The 18,851-nt window shown below is 38.9% G+C and overlaps 1 protein-coding gene and 1 long non-coding RNA gene across 11 annotated transcripts in view; one reads left to right on the top strand and one right to left on the bottom strand.

The window, feature by feature from the left end:
* Positions 1-18,851, top strand: part of LOC112147115 — a 39,405-nt gene that overhangs the window by 18,024 nt on the left and 2,530 nt on the right. For 5 of the 10 annotated variants that reach the window (XR_002919400.2, XR_002919398.2, XR_002919396.2 and 2 more), the window contains exons 4-6: positions 3,674-3,735; positions 3,840-3,925; positions 12,960-13,102. This is a non-coding gene — a long non-coding RNA (uncharacterized LOC112147115). The remainder of the gene's footprint in view (positions 1-3,673; positions 3,736-3,839; positions 3,926-12,959; positions 13,103-18,851) is intronic. The other 5 variants (XR_002919399.2, XR_002919397.2, XR_002919395.2 and 2 more) reach the window with 2 other exon arrangements.
* LOC112147114 (myosin-7) lies at positions 2,633-17,188 on the bottom strand. The gene is made up of 37 exons (XM_024273255.2): positions 16,873-17,188; positions 16,657-16,800; positions 16,415-16,571; positions 16,297-16,324; positions 16,104-16,215; positions 15,864-15,956; positions 15,726-15,789; positions 15,537-15,635; positions 15,357-15,460; positions 15,134-15,272; positions 14,346-14,464; positions 14,113-14,262; positions 13,852-14,022; positions 13,463-13,772; positions 13,239-13,321; positions 12,939-13,144; positions 12,469-12,592; positions 11,690-11,826; positions 11,263-11,518; positions 10,929-11,171; positions 10,665-10,841; positions 10,444-10,589; positions 10,271-10,361; positions 9,787-10,176; positions 8,408-8,534; positions 8,214-8,332; positions 7,939-8,135; positions 7,673-7,856; positions 7,419-7,584; positions 7,216-7,340; positions 6,824-7,132; positions 6,543-6,746; positions 6,158-6,454; positions 5,951-6,055; positions 5,756-5,851; positions 5,540-5,674; positions 2,633-5,410 (listed from the first exon to the last, which is right to left on the bottom strand). The coding sequence occupies exons 1-37, from the start codon at positions 17,071-17,073 to the stop codon at positions 5,390-5,392; spliced, it is 5,829 nt and encodes a 1,942-aa protein (XP_024129023.1). The 5' UTR covers positions 17,074-17,188; the 3' UTR covers positions 2,633-5,389.

The raw sequence follows: 18,851 nt of genomic DNA, 5'->3' as shown, positions 1-18,851 counted from the left end.
TGTTGTGATTTACTGAAATACAAATGCAGAAAAAAAAGAATAAAAAAGAAGTTAATGGAGTTACTTTATGGACCAAATTGTATTCTTTATACATTTGACTTTAAAAGAAGGACAAAAACAAACCAGAAAAACATTAATCTGTTAAATAAACAGAGATAAGTTAGTAACTGCAACAAGTAAAGGATAGAAAATGTATAAACACTGGAGCATGTGTTCATAGACAAATGAGACGACTCAATAACTGTAACATTGAAGGAGAGGAGCGAGGCGGACCCTTGTAGAAACAGTAAAACATCTGTTAAAGGACAAAATACTTAGGAACTCTAACATATTCATGGATGAAAAAGATACGTTTTAAGTCTACTTTTACAGACAGGGATGGTGTTTACCTCCTAAATTAAAAATTGGGAATTTATTCCACAAAACAAAAGGTAGATGGCTTCAGGTGCCTTCTATTCTAGTTTTGAAAAAACTTGAAACTTTTAGCAACCCTGCAGACTGACAAAGTGTTTGGGTTCTGTATCTATTTTAGTAAAATAGTTCTAAAAATCGTATATTTAATATTAAAGGACTTTTGCGTTCTTTAGCTCTTCCGAAAGTTTGCAGACTGACAGTTTTGCTTTGCTATCAACTCTTTTTTAAGAGTGTCCTAAACCAGCCTGATGGGATTAAAGTGTGCAGACTTTGCTGACTACACCATGTTTATAAGCTTATAATCTCAATAATGTTCCTTAACATAGTATTCTCAGAGCCGTAATTTATGTTCTGAAGTCATTATGTTTCAGAATGAGCCCATGATCCTCTAGGAAACTTGCTAATATAGCAGAGGGACCTGCATGGACAAACAGAACGCTGTTTGGTGCTTTAGTTCAGGATCCATCTCCATCTATACAGGTCACTAACTCTGGACCCGACAAAATTAGTTTCTCTTTCCAAATTCTTAACAGTAAATGTCTTTTAATATTTTTGAAATATAAGTTTTTAATTTTAGCCCAAGGGGGTCTTTATCTTTTTGTAAAGCAAATTTGTGTTCAGGCAGGAACCTAAGTTGGAAAATAGCATAAAGCCAATAAAATGTAAACATTTGCTTTTTGGTCTAAGTTCAGAGCACCTCAGCGGTTTTTAGCTTAAAAAGTGGTTTTAAAATAGAATTAAAAATAATATAATAATATGTATCCAAAGTGTCTAATTGAAAATCAACATGAATCACTAAGATAATGGTCACATATGCCACTGCACAGCAACCTAAATGCAAGTTTTTTAGCAAAATCGGCAGATGGCTGCGCAGTGGCAGCTGAGGTTTTAAAAAAAAGTTTTAATTTTACGGCAACAGTTTTTTGACTTTGGTCAGTGGCTGCCCGGGCACGTTTGTAGGTCGCACGGTGGCAGTCCAGTGGCAGGCGGGTGGCAGGAAGGCAGCAGCAGGATAACTGACTGATAGGAGGGTCTCCAAGATCTCCAACAGTGTTCGATTTCAGAATGCCACCTCCCTTCCCCTGTGCTGTCATCCCACTGCCACCGTTGGATTGTTAAAAATCGTACAGTAGCAGCATGGGGCTGTTGACATGGACTGGGAACCCGGCAAAGACCAGACGCCAATCTGTCAATCCCAGCCATTGTGGGTCCAAATGGGGATACGCCATTGACGCTACAGAAAACTCATCATGGTGTTGATAATGCCACAGTGACTCTGAGACCTGCGTATTAATACATTGAGATTGATACTGAGAAGATCACAAAGAAAACAGAACATTGTGCTTTTCTGAGTTGTCTAAAAATTTGTAATTTGAGGGGGGGCCAAGCCAGCATCGGAAGTAAAATCTTTCCCAAAAAAAAAAAAAAAAATGTGTGCTCCAAATCTGAGTTGCAAATGACCAGTGGTGCAAAATGGCAACTGGTGCCACTTGATTTGGACAGTTGCCTTCCAGAGCCATTTATACTTTGTCCAATCAGAGCTACAGCCACCGCCCTGTGGCCGCCCAACTGTCACCTGATTTCATAACGGCGTTGGGATGATGGCCACCTTCTGTATGCTGCCATCTACATTCATAACCACGCCAACGATTTTTTGAAAAATTGTGCATGAAATCTTGAAGACTCTGCCAATACCTTCCAATCACACGGTTGGTTAGTTGTATTGATGATCGTAGCGTTACTGAATAAAGATAGAATTATCTTCAGTACCTTGTCTGTGATATCCACACCTCTGGTGGAAGGTTGGTGCCAGTGTTCGACAGTGGAGCCGCCACCAGTGAGTGAACGGGTGAATGGGTGAATGGGTCTGTGCCGTTTGCGGCCAAAGCACTTTTGGCCTTCGAGGAGGGTAGAAAACGCAATACAAGGATACACCATTTACCATTTAAGTAAATTAAAATATATTATTAGCCATAAAAATGTTTTAAATACTAAACTTTACCTTAAAGTATCAATTTTACAATAAAAGCTGTACTCCAAAAAGGGTGACATATAGTTTAGTTTTTGCACAGTTGTTCTTTTTCTCACCTTGTCTTTCTAGGACAAATAAGTTGCTATTTCAGTCCAAATTTCAGATTAAAGTTCTACTTATGACAGTTGTTTCTAAGCTAAAAAGTTAGGTGTAATTAAAAAAACGTCTTTTTGAAGGTTTAATACATTTTTTTTTATTTATTTAATTGCATTAATTGTTAATGCAAATGTGATTTTTTAATCTAATTTTAATTTTAGGTAGGGTGAAAGATGCAAAGAAACATTTGACTTATTAAAGCATTTATCTTGGTAATGATATCTTTTCATGTCTTTTTTAAACCTAGAATTCAGTTTAACACTTTTTAAGAGTTCTGCGAAGAAAGCAAATTTCCACAGGTAGCTTCTTCAAAAACTTAAAATACAACACCTTTTGGATTGAAATAGATTAATGTTGTAGTGACCTTTATTTTGGGCATGTGTCCAAAAGCTACATGAGTCGCCTGCCCTTGGCTGCTCCTATTGACATGGCATTGTTTTCTTCTCTTTATCCTTGGGCACAAAGATAACTTGTGAAATTCCTGCTGGCTGCCTTTGAGGGCTTGGGGGTTTAGAGAATAGCTTGGGGACAGCTTGTGACGCAGGTTGTCACGGCAATATTTTACCACCCTCTTGACCAGCAACAGCAGATGATGAGTACTCAATCGCCTATGAATTGTATAGCTATATGTGTTTGATTTTTTTTTTTTTTTTTATCATTTCCTATACAAGAATGTGTTAAAAATTACTGTTGAATAATCAAGAATACCAGTAAAAATGTGATAAACTTAAAAAAATAACATACAAAAAACATGTTTTTTTTCGCTTTGGCTATGAGTTTTAAATTCAATTAAAGTCAAATTTTGAAAGACATGAAATCCCAATCTTTGCTACTTTTTTTTCCTTTTGCATTACAATTTTCACCTTGTTTGCTCATCCTTTGTTCTGTTAAAGGAACTCCAGTGTCATTCTCAGCTGTTTTTAGGCTGTGCATTTTGCTATTTCGATCACATGTGTAAAAGAAGGTGTGAGACACCTTGTCCCACTTAAGTTTGAAACTGGAGCCAGAGAAGCTATTGGTAGAATGTGATCTTCGTTGTTGTGAAAGGTCACTTCTAAGAGGTGTTGAGTTCTGATGGAAGCTCACAGGACCTGATCCCTGTCTGTCCTTGTCTTCTCCTCACTCTTTCAGACTATGAATGCTGGTGTGGACTCGCATCCTGAGCACTGCTGATGATTCAAGGGGAGATAACAGTAAGTACCATTTGCATTCAAAGTTATTTGAAAATTGTGTAAATTGATTGATGAGTTGCATTAATGGACTCTTTTTTGGGGGGATTTATGTTTGGATGCTGTAGGTCTGATTTGTTGCACTTTATGTTGACTTGTGGCCAAAACGTCTTCCTTTGAAGTCTGTTGTCAGACCTCACGAAATGATGTGAAGGTTAGTATTTGAACTTATTAAAGGTGTGATACTCACTTTTAATAGTCACATTTGATCAAACCAGAACAAATCAGCAAACATTTTCTCTGAGAGAAACACAAATCTTTGAGTCACTTCAAATGTATTCTGTTTCTGCTGGAAGATTTCCTTTAAAAATGAGCTAAAGTAAAACACTGGCTGTTTTAAATTGCAGTTAGAACTGTAAAATATTTTTCACCATCTTATAGTACTTAAGTCTATAAGTCTGTTCATTTTACAGCCCACACTCCATTATGGCATACCCCGGGTTCTCTCAAAGAGGCCTTGTGTACCCTTCAGACTGCTTAGTGTATCACAACTGCTATAATGTTTGCTTTTCTTTCTTTTTTTTATTTTTAGTACATATCGAACCGTGATGAGCCTTACATTGATTTATTTCTCCAAGTGCACAAAAGTATATTTTTTTTGAGTTTATAAAAAAATTTATTACCAGAGGTATAATAAAAAGACAGCAAATTTTGCTGAAATGTACCTTCACTGTTATAAAAAGTGATTATTACTAGACAGCGCCCTCTCCTGGTCAATTAAGCATTTGAGTAGCTGCTATAACACATTTATGACAATCCAACCCTGAACAAATGGAACTGCTATGCATTTGTGTTATAGGTGTTTGCAGCCTCCATGTATTTATTATTTGAAAGATTTATTACCGGTATTTATATGTATTTGAAAGGGTTTCATTGAAATCATTATGAATAATTAGGTTAGCTGCAACAGACTGGCGACCTGTCCAGTGACCCCGAAAGGGACAAAGCGGCCAAGAAGATGAAAGAATGAATGAATAATTTGGTTAATGGAAAAAAAAACATTTTTTGTACAAATTCTACTCTATTATCTTTTTTTGTTTGATTTTTTTTGTAGTTGCTAATGTTTTTACTCTAAGCAAAAAATAGTGAAATTATGTGCAAATCTCATGAGTAGTACATGTCTGTGATGTTTTTAATTAGATTCATTTTATAACTTTAGCTCTTACAGAGAAACAGTTCCTCTTGTAACAAAAATCAGTTATCAGAGTTTTAGGAAAAAATTGCCCTTGTGAAGTTTTTTGAGCTTTTAAATTGTGTTGTCATTCTCTTTAGCTCTATGTTAGGACTTGCTTTAAAAGCCATGCTTTGTAACATCCAGAAAGCAATGTTGCTTAAAAATTGTAAGACTATCCCTGTAAAATCTTGTGTGTATGTTCTTAAGCATGTTTTCTAAAATTGATCTTCTTTCTTAATGTGCACTTATGTACTGTACTCTAAGTGCATTGAATCTAATCAGTTTAATTTAGTATTTTAATTATCATGAGGAAAAAAAGAAAACACAGTTTGGGATGCTGATTACTTTTATTCTACTTAACAAGGAGACATGCTTAGGGAGACACTTTAACACAGTCCACAAGTGTCTCTGAAGTCACACAGGAAGCCTTTTCAAGGGACAACTTCATTCTTCATCTTGCCCTTTCTGAAAGTAAAAATGCAGATGTTAGTCATGGTGTTGTGGGAGAGTGTGTTCTAATGTTTCAGAGTAAAGTAAGGCATTAAAATGCATTTTACGTAGATGATCAAAGTATTTTTAGGCGCACAAACTGACCTTTGAACTCATGTCGCGGCTCTTGGCGCGCAGCTTGTTGACCTGAGACTCGGCAATGTCTGCTCTCTCCTCAGCCTCATCGAGCTCATGTTGAAGCTTGCGGAACTTAGTCAGGTTGGTGTTGGCCTGTTCCTCCTGGAGAACAAAAAAAATGAATACATTTGTTGCTGGGTTTTTAGAATGACATGCAAGCTGGTTTTACAGTGTTACACTTACAGATTCTTCTGCAGTTTTCTTGTAGGATTTCACCTTGAGCTGCAGCTTGTCCACCAAATCTTGAAGACGTGACAGGTTTTTACGGTCTTCTTCAGTCTGAAAACAAGCAAGCGAAAAAAAACTTTAAAAGATCTAGCTAATTTATTTTAGATTATTCGAATAATCAAAATGTTGGTGTTCTGGATTCACAATTACCTGATAAGTAAGCTCTTTGATACGTCTTTCATACTTTCTGACTCCCTTGATAGCATCGCCGGCTTTTCTTTGCTCACTTTCAACCTCGTTTTCAAGTTCCCTGACCTGCAGAATTCACAGAATCAGTAAAATAACATACAGTACATTTAGAGAAATAGACTCTTTTGATCTTCAATGTATTGGAGTTTAAGAGGAACGTGTACTCACCCTGGCCTCCAGCTTCTGCACCTGCTTCTTCCCTCCCTTCATGGCGATCTGCTCAGCTTCATCCAGACGGTGCTGCAGGTCTTTGATGGTTTGTTCCATGTTCTTCTTCATGCGCTCCAGGTGAGCGCTGGTGTCCTGCTCTTTCTTCAGCTCCTCTGCCATCATGGAGGCATCAGTGATGGCCTTTTTGGCCTTCTCTTCAGCGTTTCTGCACTCCTGAACCGCATCCTCAACCTCTGTTTGAAGCTGGACTGTATCAGATTCCAGCTTCTTCTTCTGGTTTATCAGGCTTGTGTTCTGTTTTTAGTGAATAGAGAAAATATTAATGCCTGAAAGCAGCTTTAGCAAACTAAACATACTAGTACCTTAAAAGACAGTCACAGACCTGTGAGTGCAGCAGCTGCACCCTCTCACTGACGTCCAGCAGCTCCTGCTCAGCAAGTTTGCGGCTTCTCTCGGTTTGTTCCAGAGCAGCTCTGAGCTCCTCCAGTTCAGCTTGAAGGAGGTTGTTGCGTCTTTCAATGATGGCTAGGTTCTCTTTCATGTCATCATTGGCTCGCAGAGAGTCGTCGAGTTGAAGTTGGGCATCCTTCGAGATATTTTTTACCGTTAGCTGTGTAATTATATAAAAAAGTTAAACATCTATCTCTTGTCGCTCATGCATACCTTCAGATGTGCATGAACAGCCTTCAGCTGTTTCTGGGCTTCAGCTGCCTGCCTGTTGGCTTGGCTGAGCTGGATCTCCATCTCATTGAGGTCTCCCTCCATCTTCTTCTTAATACGAAGAGCTTCATTGCGGCTTCGGGTTTCAGCCTCCAGAGAGCTCTGCAGAGTATCTACAACTCTCTGTTGGTTTCTCTTGGCTTGCTCCATCTCTTCATCTTTCTCAGCCAGCTTACGCTCCATGTCTGCTTTGATTTGGTTAAACTCGAGCTGGACTCTGAGAATCTTGCCCTCTTCATGCTCCAGTGAAGCCTGTCATAATATAGATTCATGGAAGATTGTGATTAGTAATCTACCAAAGATTGTCAGACTCCCTCTTGAACCGGACAGCATACCTCTGCTTCCTCCAGAGCTGTCTGGATCTCTGACTTCTCTTGTTCCAGCTGCTTGCGAATCTTCTCAAGCTCGTGAATGCTCTTTCCACCCTCACCAATTTGCTCAGTCAGGTCAGATATTTCCTCTAGATTGAATACAGTCATCATCTATGAACATCACATAGCTTTGTGGATAAATAAAGTTTAGTGATTGGTAGACAGACCTTGTAGGTTCTTGTTTTCTCTTTTCATGGTCTCCAGATGCTCCAGGGCCTCTTCATATGAGTTCTTCAGTTTGAAGAGCTCAGTACTCAGAGATCTGGCTTCCTTTTGTGAACTTTCCAGCTCTGATTGGGACTCTTCATACTTTTGCTTCCATTCTGCCAAGACCTGGACAATGGTGTCCACTTTCAATTAAATTTTTTTTTTTCTTTCATGACCAATTTCTGTAGATAGACGGGACATCCATAAAGCTGACCTTGTCAAAGTTCCTCTGCTTCTTGTCCAGAGCTGCAGCAGCAGCATTTGACCTCTCCACATCCACCATGAGATCTTCAATCTCATTCTGCAGTCTGTGTTTGGTCTTCTCCAGAGAGGAACATTTAGCATTCACTGCTTCAACAGCCTCCTCAGCGTCCTGTAAACGCTGAGCCAGCTTCTTCCTATTTTGTACAAGGACGTATGAAAAGTTCATCCACTTTAGATCATTGCTGGGTTCTTTAGCTTCAGTCGTGTTTGTCTTACTTGGCTTCTTCCAGTTCCTCAGTCCTCTGGATGGCGTCAGTTTCGTACTTTGTTCTCCACTGAGCCACCTCAGAGTTGGCTTTGGACATGCTGCGCTGCAGCTCAGCCTTGGCCTCCTGCTCCTCCTCATACTGCTCCCTGAGGAGGTCGCAGTCATGGCGAGCTGACTGCACAGCATGGGCTAAGGCGTTCTTGGCCTAAAAATGATAATAAAAACCTATTACTTAGCTGGCCTCAGTTAAACCTAAATGTGGTGTCATGGCTACCAGATCTACCTTGACTTCTTCTTCAAGCTGTCGTTTCAGGTCATCAATCTGCTGAGTATAAGACTGTTTTCCTCTGGTGAGTTGAGACACCAGGGAGCCTTTCTCCTCCAGCTGTCTTTGAAGTTCACCTAATTCAAACAGACTATTAAAATGTTGTTTCTTATTCTCAAAAGTGAACTGAGGAGTTGCATTGAAGAGCTAACCATTTTCAGTTTGAAGCTTAGCTTTCTGCATGGTGAAGTCGTTGATGGTGCGCTGTCCTTCCTCAGACTTGGTTTTATATTCATTCATCTGGTCCTCCAGAGATCTGCACATTTTCTCCAAATTGTTCTGAAAACAAAACATAATTTTGTTTACTTAACCTTTTCTCCAGAACAACTCTTGGAAGAAAAGTTATAATATATCATTGGTTTCCTGCCTTGTTTGTGTGCTGTGTTTACTGACAGTATTCAGACTTCTTTCAATGTTTCACTTTTGTGTAATTACAACCATTTGGTAAATCAGGAACGTTTTTTTATATTTCCTAATACGCAAAGTGCTCCATCTTGACCAGAGATCATGGGTAGAAATTTCTACATATTTACAAAAAGAGAAAAACTGAAAAATCACGTGGTCATAAGTGTTCTGACCCTTTGTAGTATTGAGTTGAAACACCTTTTTGAGCTAATACAGGAGTGATACAATACGTTTGTCACACCAGGATTTGGGAATCCTTTGGTGTACTTCCTTACAGATCTTCTGTAGCTCTGTCAGGTTTGATGTTAACTTTGGTGCAAAGCCAATTTCATCTCTCTCCAGAGGCTCAATTCAGTTTTGATCGGGGCTCCAGCTATGCCAGTTAAGAACAGGGAAGAGTTGTTCTGTAGCAACTTCTTTGTTATGTTAGCTTTGGGTTTTGTTTTGTTTTAAGTTAAACCTTTTAAGTTAAAGCAACTTCCTTTAAATTCTCTAAGCAACATCTCTTTACGTAACACCTCCTAAGTTAAACTCTAGAAAGGCCTTCCAAGATATTTCTGTACTTGGCCACATTCATCTTTCCTTAACTTGCAACCAGTCGCCATATCCCTGCTGCTAAAAAAACACCCTAAAGCATGATGCTCCCACCTCCATGTATCACTGAAGGGATTGTATTGGGCAGGTAATGAGCAATGCCTGGCTTTCTCCACACATAATCGCTCAAAATTAACACCAAAAAGTTCAATTTTGTTATCATTAGACTAATGAATGTTATTTCTCATGATCTGGAGTCCTTCTTGTGTTCTTTGCAAACTCTATGAGGACTTTTATATGTCTTGCACTGAGGAGAGGCTTCCATTGGGTGATTCTGGTAGAGCAGCAGTGGAGACGGTTAATGTTATTAAAAGCTACAGTGATTGTACATTCTCAAGTTTTTCTTTTTTGTAAATTTAAGGACATTTCTATTTGTTTTTTGTTAAAGTGGTTCACACAGTGCACATCACTGAGAAATGAAGTAAACTTTCCTGATTTTTCCAAATGACTGCAATTATGCAAATGGTGAAGAATTTAAAGAGGTCTGAATGTTAAGAATATATTAAGCACCCTTTAGTTGGCTGTTACACACCTTAGACTTTACAATCTGTTCCATGTTGGAAACCACATCATCCAGCTCCAGTTTGAGCTCGCTCTTCTCCTTCTCCAGTTTCTGCTTGACTCTCTGCAGGTTGTCAATCTGCTCTCCCAGGTCAGCCACACTGTCTGCCTGTTTCTTTCTTAGTGCAGCAGTTGTGGATTCATGGTGCAGAGTGGCCTCTTCAAGGTCTCTGCGGAGTTTCTGGAACTCGGCCTCCCTCTTCTTGTTCATCTCGATCTGAGCAGCCGTGGCTCCTCCAGCTTCTTCCAGCCTCTCACTGATCTCCTCCAGCTCCCGAGCCAAGTCTGCTCTCTGCTTCTCCACTTTGGCCCGAGCAGCTCGCTCTGCTTCAAGTTCCTCCTCAAGCTCTTCAATGCGAGCCTAAGACCAAAGTCGTAGAAAGCTAGTGTTAAATACTTCTAATCTGCACATGTGGTTACACTTTGATAGTCCTTGATGCTTTATATTTTCTCACCTGCAGCTCTTTGAGCTTCTTCTGGAGTTGGGCGCACATTGCCTGTTCATCTTCTATTTTACCATTAAGTTGACTGATTTCAAAATCTTTCCTGTAGATGAACAAGTAAAAAAATCAAGTTAAAAAGTAACAATAATTTTTCATTTTTAGAAACACAAACGTCTTAAAGTTACTTTTTCAGTCTCTCTTCAAGTTGCTGCTTGTCATTTTCAAGATCCATGACACTTTCTTGGGCCAACTTCAGATCTCCTTCAAGCTTCCTCTTTGCTCTTTCAAGGTCCATCCGGATTTTCTTCTCCTGTTCGAGGGACCCCTCAAGCTGCAAATGAAACATATGCTTTAGTATTTGTAGCTAATATTTGTTCAAGCTCTCTTGACCTTCTAAGTTCATTACATCGTCCACTTGCTGCTCCAGCTTAGCTTTGGCCTTGGTCAGAGTGTTGACTTTGTCTTCCTCACTCTGCAGGTCATCCAGCGTTTGCTGATGAGCTTCTTGTAAAGCTTTCTTCTCCTTGGTGAGCTTGGCTATGATTTCATCCAAAGCAGCCATCTCCTCTGTCAGGTTTTTCACCTGTTACAAATGAGCCATAAATCTCTGTCAGCTTTAATATCACTCCTAGAAAATACATTTGAGATCAAATCTCTTGTTTTCCAGTACCTTGTTCTCAGTGGCATGCTTCTCCTTCTCCACTTTAGCCAGAGTTAGCTCCAGGTCATCAATGTCCTTCTTTAACTCAGAGCATTCGTCTTCCAGCTTTCTCTTTTTGGCAGTCAGTTCAGCATTAATCTCCTCTTCATCCTCCAGCCTTTCAGTCAGCTCTTTGATTTTAGCCTCCAGCTGAATTTTACTCTTTATGAGTCCCTCACATCTTTCTTCAGCATCACAAAGATTATCTTGTTCCTGTTTGTAAAGATAATCACAAGGATGTCAAGATAATTAACACAGCTAAAGGGTTTTAATTTAAATATATAAGCAACACCTCCTTACGTACCGCCTGAACTTGGAGCTGCAGGTCGTTCTTCTCTTGGAGAAGAGAAACCATTTTTTCTTCCAGTTCTTTTCTACGAGATTCCGATTTTGCATACGCTTCCTTTAGTTTGGCAAACTCTTCCTTCATGTTGGCCATCTCCTTCTCAGTTTCTGCTGATTTTAGCAGGGGTTTGATCTTAAAGTACAGCTTCATCCAAGGCCAATTCTTGACACCCATGAAGGCACGAATGTTCCACTGGATCACTAGTAGAGCATCCCTGTGTGAAATGTAATAATACATTTGATTGTTTAACTTTAACTACAGATTTCTTTTAATCAAATTAGAGTTTGTTTTTTGCCTTACTCTATTTGGAACTCTAAATTATAACCCCATTACATCTTTGTACCTTAACCTGAAGTCATGTCATTCAATGTTAGTATTCACTGACCTGCGTTCCACAATCTTTTGGAATTCAATTCTTGCCAAAACACCTCGTGATCTGGCCTGGATTCTGGTGATAATAAGGGCCAAGCGGTCATCTCGCATCTCTTCCAGAAGACCAAGAAGTCCAGCTTTAAAAAACACCTGTTTTGGGTCAAAAACAATGTCAACAAAATATATGCAAATGTGCTGCTTTTTTAAGAAACATGTTTGACCAGCATTGTAGCAGTTTTCCTCTGTGAACCACATTACACATGACTAAAGATCTTTTTCTTGAGAGTTGTTGTTCACCTTTCGACATATCCCCAGCAAAGCAGCTTTCACTGATCTGCTCATTGTGTTTGGCATAGAGCCTTACACCGGATCCCCTTCCTGACACAACCCTGTATTCTATCTAGGTTGCCACAGGGAGACCCAAACTCGGGACCTCTTATGGCTACATAGTTGGGCAGTAGCGTGAAGGGTTTTGCCTCAGGGCCCAGACTGGGTTCAACTTGTTGCACCCCCTGGAAATCTAACTCTGTTTTCTCATGTGCAAGTCTTGCACTCGATCAACTGAGCTATCAGGCTGTTTTTTGGGGTTTGTATTGTTTTTTTCTTGAGAGCTTCTGTATAAACATAAATGCCCAACCAACCAAAATGATAAAAGAAAAATAACACACGCACACAAGTAAATACTAAGCATACTTCCTCACTTTTAGCATAAATTAAGTATGCTTGTAGTCCACTTAAATAGGCTATTTTTTGCTCGGGATAGCATCTGAAGCATTCAACTCACATACATACCTTGGTGTGCCCCAGTTTGTACTGATTGTGGTCAATATCCAAGGAGCCCAAAAGCTTCTCAGAAGCTTTTTTGTTGTCAATAAACTGTCCTTCGGGAATGGCACTGGGATTTAAGATGCGGTACCTTAAATATGGGTAGATGAAAATAGAAAATAGCAAAAGATTACAATTTTATTAGTATTTTTATTTGGGAAATTCAAATTATTGTGTTTCTTTACACAAACATCTATAAACACAAGGAACTATAACAAAAACCAAAAACATTTATTTTTTAAAATAAAAGACGACAAAAGACACTATGGCGGTCCTAAATACAATTTGTAATTTCTTAAATGAAGAGTCTAAGGGTATTTAAGAAATATATTTATTTGAAATAAAGTACATATCACCCCTAAAGCCACCCCCTCTACATAGACATAATATGTGGGTCTAAATATATGTTGGTGTGCAAAAGTTAATCAAGTGCAAACCTCTGCTTGAAATCCCCGTAGAGGATCCTGTTTGGGAAGCCCTTTCTGCAGATCCTGATGCCTTCCAGCACGCCGTTACAGCGCAGCTGGTGCATCACCAGAGGGTTCTCCATGGCCCCAGGAGTCTTGGTCTCGTTGGGGATGATGCAGCGCACAAAGTGAGGGTGAGTGGACCGCAGGTTGGTCATCAGCTTGTTGAGATTTTCCTTAAAGTAAATGGAATTAACAAGCCCCACCATTACAATTAAAGTATTAAAAGTATTTAACATGACAAGAGTTTGTTTTCCCAAATCATTTTACCCTGTGTAGAGCAGACACCGTTTGGAAAGAAGAGCCTTTCTTTTTGCTGCCACTACCTTTGCCCTTTCCACCACTTTCTTGAACTTCAAAACAACAACAATACAGAACATGATTTTAAGCATTTTTCCCAGACAACAAAAGTAATCAAAGAGGCATCAAATCTTTTTATATCATGCATCTCATCTATCTATCCATCCTCAATATTTCCTCTTAATAATACCTACCTGAATCAGCTCCAGCATAGTTGGCAAACAGAGTAGCAAGCAGTTTCACGGTTGACTTCTGGTACAATCCAACCACCGTCTCATTCAGAGGATCTTTGTTCTTCACCAGCCAGTTGTTGATGTTATAGTCAACAGTTCCTGCATAATGAACCAGGGAAAAATGGGCCTCTGGTTTTCCTTTGACATTCCTGGGTTTCTGGAAGTTATTAGATTTTCCCAAGTGGTTGTCATAAAGCTTAGCTTTGAAGGTGGCATCACTGGCTTTGGGAAACATGCACTCCTCTTCAAGGATGGACATGATACCCATGGGCTGAAGGGACAGAAATGTGTGGTTTAGTCATCAAAATTCCTACCTTTTTTAAAGGAAGTTTTGCAGTAAAATGTCTCACCTTTTCAATCAGATCTATGCAAGCCTGCAGATCCATACCAAAATCAATGAAGGTCCATTCAATTCCTTCTTTCTTGTACTCTTCTTGCTCCAGCACAAACATGTGATGGTTGAAAAACTGTTGCAGTTTTTCATTAGTGAAGTTGATGCACAGCTGCTCAAAGGTGTTGAACTGAGGAACAGATGACAACAGGATAACTGTTTAAACTGTTTTCATCTAAGCTGTATTCAAGAATCATGGGGAAAATATATATATGCTTACATCAAAAATCTCAAATCCAGCAATGTCCAGCACTCCGATGAAGTACTGTCTGGGCTGCTTGGTGTCCAATGACTGGTTGATTCTTATGACCATCCACAGGAACATTTTCTCATACACTGCCTTGGACAGTGCACCAACAGCATAGTACACCTAACAAAGACATACATGTGTAAATATCTGTGGATATTTGTTTAAGCCTATGTAATTTTTTATTTTAATTTAATTTTTCCCACCTGGTTAACATTCTGTCCCTTGGTGACCCACTCATTCCCTACTTTGACTCTGGGATGACAGAGACCTTTGATCAAGTCAGCAGAGTTCAAGCCCATCAGATAAGCTGCTTTGTCAGCATCTGCAGAGAAAAAATACAAATGCTGCATTTTTTTCTGACTACCGTATTTTCTGGACTATAAGTCGCGGTTTTTTTCATAGATTGAATGTCCCTGCGACTTATACTCCAGTGCGACTTATATATGAATTTTTAATGAGATGAGATATGGACCGTAAGTCTAGAGTGCCCTCTTATGGTGATCTATGCAATTACTTTATTTACTTTAGTTATTCAGAAGTGACACAGAGGACTAAGAATTTAACGGATTTAGTGATATGGAGTGAGATTGCGTGCAATTAATTACAGTAAAGATACAAAGTTGATGAGTTCTTGAGGCTATAGTTAAATAAAACTGTTATGTTATATAAATGCTACTCCTTTTCGTTTTTTTCATGATGCTAATATGTGAATATGTGTTGACACATATTCAGCCTTTTTTCTATTCACTTATGAATGTTATAACTTACCTTCCAGGATGATGTAATATCGTTTTTTTCAACCAGTTTGTAAAATAAATTACTTGAAAAAAATGCGACTTATACTCCAGTGCGACTTATGTATGGTTTTTTCTTCTTCATTATGCATTTTTTGGCCCCTGCGACTTATACTCCGGTGCGGCTTATAGTCCGAAAAATACGGTATACTAGTTTTTTATTTACCGTAATTTAATTTACTCAAGTTGTCTCTGACCTTCAGTGCCGTCTGCTTCAGCCTGCTCCTCTCGCTGCTTTTGCTTGAACTTCATGTTACCATGATGCATAATGGCACCAGTCAACTTGTACATGCTGTTTTTTTCCTCTTGAGTGAAGCCCAGCACATCAAAAGCTTCCTAAATAAGATTTTTTAAATAAAAAAATGTATCATATGTATTGTTCAAAAAGCAATATTAATTGAGATTTCATTGTTGGCTCACATCAGTGGCCAACAGCTCCTCTGAATCATTGATGGATGCTACTGTCGTCTCTCCTTGGGAGATGAAGGCGTAGTCATAGGGGTTGTTGGTGATGAGCAGCATTTCTAAAAGACAAAATAAAATGTTAAAACACAAAAGAAACTGTGAGCTTATGTAATGGCCAATTTACTGACTGCATACCCAGCAGTTCTGGCTTTACTTGAGACAATATTTGGTAAAATATGTGGTAATCCCTTTCAGCTTTGAGCTGATAAGTTACCCGGGATTTTTCCAAAAGATCTGCAAAAGAAAGATTTATATCCCGTTTACACTGGCAGATGAACTTTTTTAGGTCTCCCTTTTAAGCATGTGACAAACTTTGCTACTTACAAGTCTCAATGTCAGCAGAGGCAAGTTTTCCTCTATTGTCAAAATGAATACGAATAAATTTACCCTAAAATGGAGGAAAAAGAATGTATTTGGGTGGACTTACTTCATCTCAGAAATAGTCACTTTTGTTTGACTCACAAATCTGGAAGAGTTGTCATTCCTGATGGTCTTGGCATTTCCAAAGGCCTCCAGAGCAGGGTTAGCCTGGATGATTTGATCCTCCAGGGTACCCTGATTCATCAACAAATCCAGTAAATTGGGCTCACTTATCATGAATTTATAATGTGTTGAAAAACAAACTATTATAAAGACAGATACTATTTAGAATACCATGGAAGATTTAGTGATCAGAAAATATATAAAACATTAAAATCATACCTTCTTCTCAGCAGCAGCATCCTTTTTTCCTCCCCCTGGTACAGCAGCAATGCTGGCAAAGTACTGGATGACACGTTTGGTGTTTACAGTCTTTCCTGCTCCAGATTCTCCACTGTTTTTAAAGAAACACAAAGTTTTAGGTTTTATAGTTTGAATCTGAAGTGAGAAACAAATGGGGGGAATGGAGACTTACGTAATCAGGATCGACTGGTTCTCCCTGTCTGTCAGAAATAAGTTATAAAAAAAAAAAAAAACAAGCAAATGATGAGCGACAAATGAATAGTTTTGATCAAAAGTTCAAAGAAATGTACCTGAGAGCATGTACTGGTATGCATTATCAGAGATGGAGAAGATGTGAGGAGGAGCTTCACTCCTCTTCTTTCCTCTGTAGGCAACAACCACCTCCTGGTTGTAGACTGGCAGCCACTTGTAGGGGTTGACAGTCACACAGAACAGCCCAGAGTAGGTCTAACACATAACAAAAGGGACGCCATTTATTATTTTTAGATTTTAAAAATGATCAGGAATTAGAAAAACAAAACATGAGACTCACATAGATCATCCATGCTGCATAACGCTCTTTGAGGTTAAACAGCACAGCTGGCTCATGCAGGAAGGTGAACATCGCCATGTCTTCAATTTTATCAAACTTTGGCGGATTCTGAGGATGTACATCGCTCTCTTTCACAGTAACGGTCTGAAAAAACAAAATTAAATCCATTTTAAATTAGGTACCGTCTTGGTGCACAGAAAAAACAAGTCAACTCACCTTTCCAAATTCAGTTTCAGCAGTGACTTTGTCACCATCACGGCTTGTAATGGTTGCTTTCACGTATTCGACCTCGGGATCAGGAACGAAGCACTCCCTCTTCATGTCAAAAGGACGAGTCTGAGCTTCCAGACGCTCCCTATCTGACTTTCTTAAAAAAGGAGCAGCAGCTCCAAACTCTGCCATGGCAGCATCCCCCATCTTTTAACCTGTCTGATGAGAAACTCAGTATAAATACACACCTGAGTGATGAAATACATTTACAACTGAGGATTATTAATTGACAGTTAACAGCTTTAATCAAGCTACACAAAACTCCATACTTATATTTAGTGGAGCTATTTTGTAGTTTTTTAAGATATTTTATTTTGTGAGAAAAAAATATAAAAAACTGACCAATAATATTTCTCACAAAAAAAGGTAAGACTCCAAAGGCTATACAAATAAAAGCCCTGATAGATGTGCAACTACGTTTTACCTAGGGTTGGTCAAACCTCTGCAGAAAACCAGTCCTTGTGGATTTTGTTGGTGAAACTAGATAAAACAAGCAAGGGAAAATGATTTATTTGCTGCTGTTTGATACAACAATCAGTTATGTGTCAAAGCAAAGAATTGAAACCAATTTCTTCTGTGTTACACAACAGAAAAGCTTCCTTTAGTCAATTTGAGTACTTGGAGAAATGTTTTACTTACCTTTGACTTTAACTCTAAAACAGGAGAAGTGATGAGCCGACACCTGATTGCTGCTCTTCCTCCTTTAATAAGGCTTGTTTGACCACCAAATATGGAATGACATTTTTGGAGAAAGATTGCTTATTTAAAAAGCTTTGTCCTTATTGGGCAGGATGTGCTGCTGCTATTTGTTGCTGTAACCTTGTGACAAACAAGTCTAGGACAATACATGAAGGGGAGGGCAAGAGGTGGGGATCAGGGATGTGATTGGTATGGAGTGACTTTATTTATCTAATATTAAACATATCTTGTTGGTTCATGTAATTTATTTAGGGCAAAATAAATTGGTTTTAAAATAGTACGCATGTCTTATTGTTTTTTTCTTTTCACTTTGTCCTCCATTATCATCCATCTTTTTTTAAACTAAAATACATAATATTTTTTTATAAACATAATAAATGCATAACGTTTTTTGTGCCTAAAATTTTTAAACAAATTAAAAAGTGTAGATTAAATGTTTTTGAATAACATGAAATAAGAGATTCAGTTTTTATTTTCTTTCTATTCAAATCTGACATAAACCTTTAACCAGAACAATGACGGACAGGTCAGATCAATGGACAAGAGTTTGACAGATTGATTCCCTGAAGATTCTGACTCAAGAGCAGTTCTTGTCTTGTGGTTTGTACTTCCATGAAGAAATTAAACGTCATTGAAGTGGTCATGTGTAGAGGACCGAGACGTGTTCCTGGAGTCACTGCTCACACAAAACGAGCTGCAGCTGTTCTGCACAGCCATCTAAGGTCAGCGATCTTAACTCATCACTCAATGCTGCTGTTGCAGAGCAGCTTCCACACCCTTTGTCTCATAGTGTCGTCATGCATTGTTCCCTCTCCTTTGGCCTTGAGGATAAAGATAACCCTGTGAAATTCTTCTTTGGATTTTTTCCTCTCCAAGTTTGATGGGCTGTCTTTCACGGTAGCACTAAAGTTGAACTGTGATCCTCTCTGTCATGATGGAAGGGAGGAAGCAGGTGCAGCAGCACTGGAAGCACTGCTTCTGCAGAAACGTGGCTTGATGCCATAACCCTGATGGTCTTACGTATTTGACTTTTGTCCTAAGTCAACCCCACCTTTTGCTCTGCTTCACTGGCTTTTCAGTTTAATGGGGCTCTGTGATTTGTGGCATTTTTATGTTTTCTCTTGCTGACTTCAGAAACCAGATCTACGTTTGAGAATGACCTTTACTGTCTTGTTTGTTTGAGCTGATCTAACTGGAATTCTTTCAGTTCATATAAATGTTAACTT

The sequence above is a fragment of the Oryzias melastigma genome, linkage group LG17 (genome assembly GCF_002922805.2).
Source record: "Oryzias melastigma strain HK-1 linkage group LG17, ASM292280v2, whole genome shotgun sequence".
Classification (NCBI taxonomy): domain Eukaryota; kingdom Metazoa; phylum Chordata; class Actinopteri; order Beloniformes; family Adrianichthyidae; genus Oryzias; species Oryzias melastigma.
The sequence above is the reverse complement of the archived record's forward strand: the minus strand, read 5'-3'. Positions and strand labels throughout refer to the sequence as shown.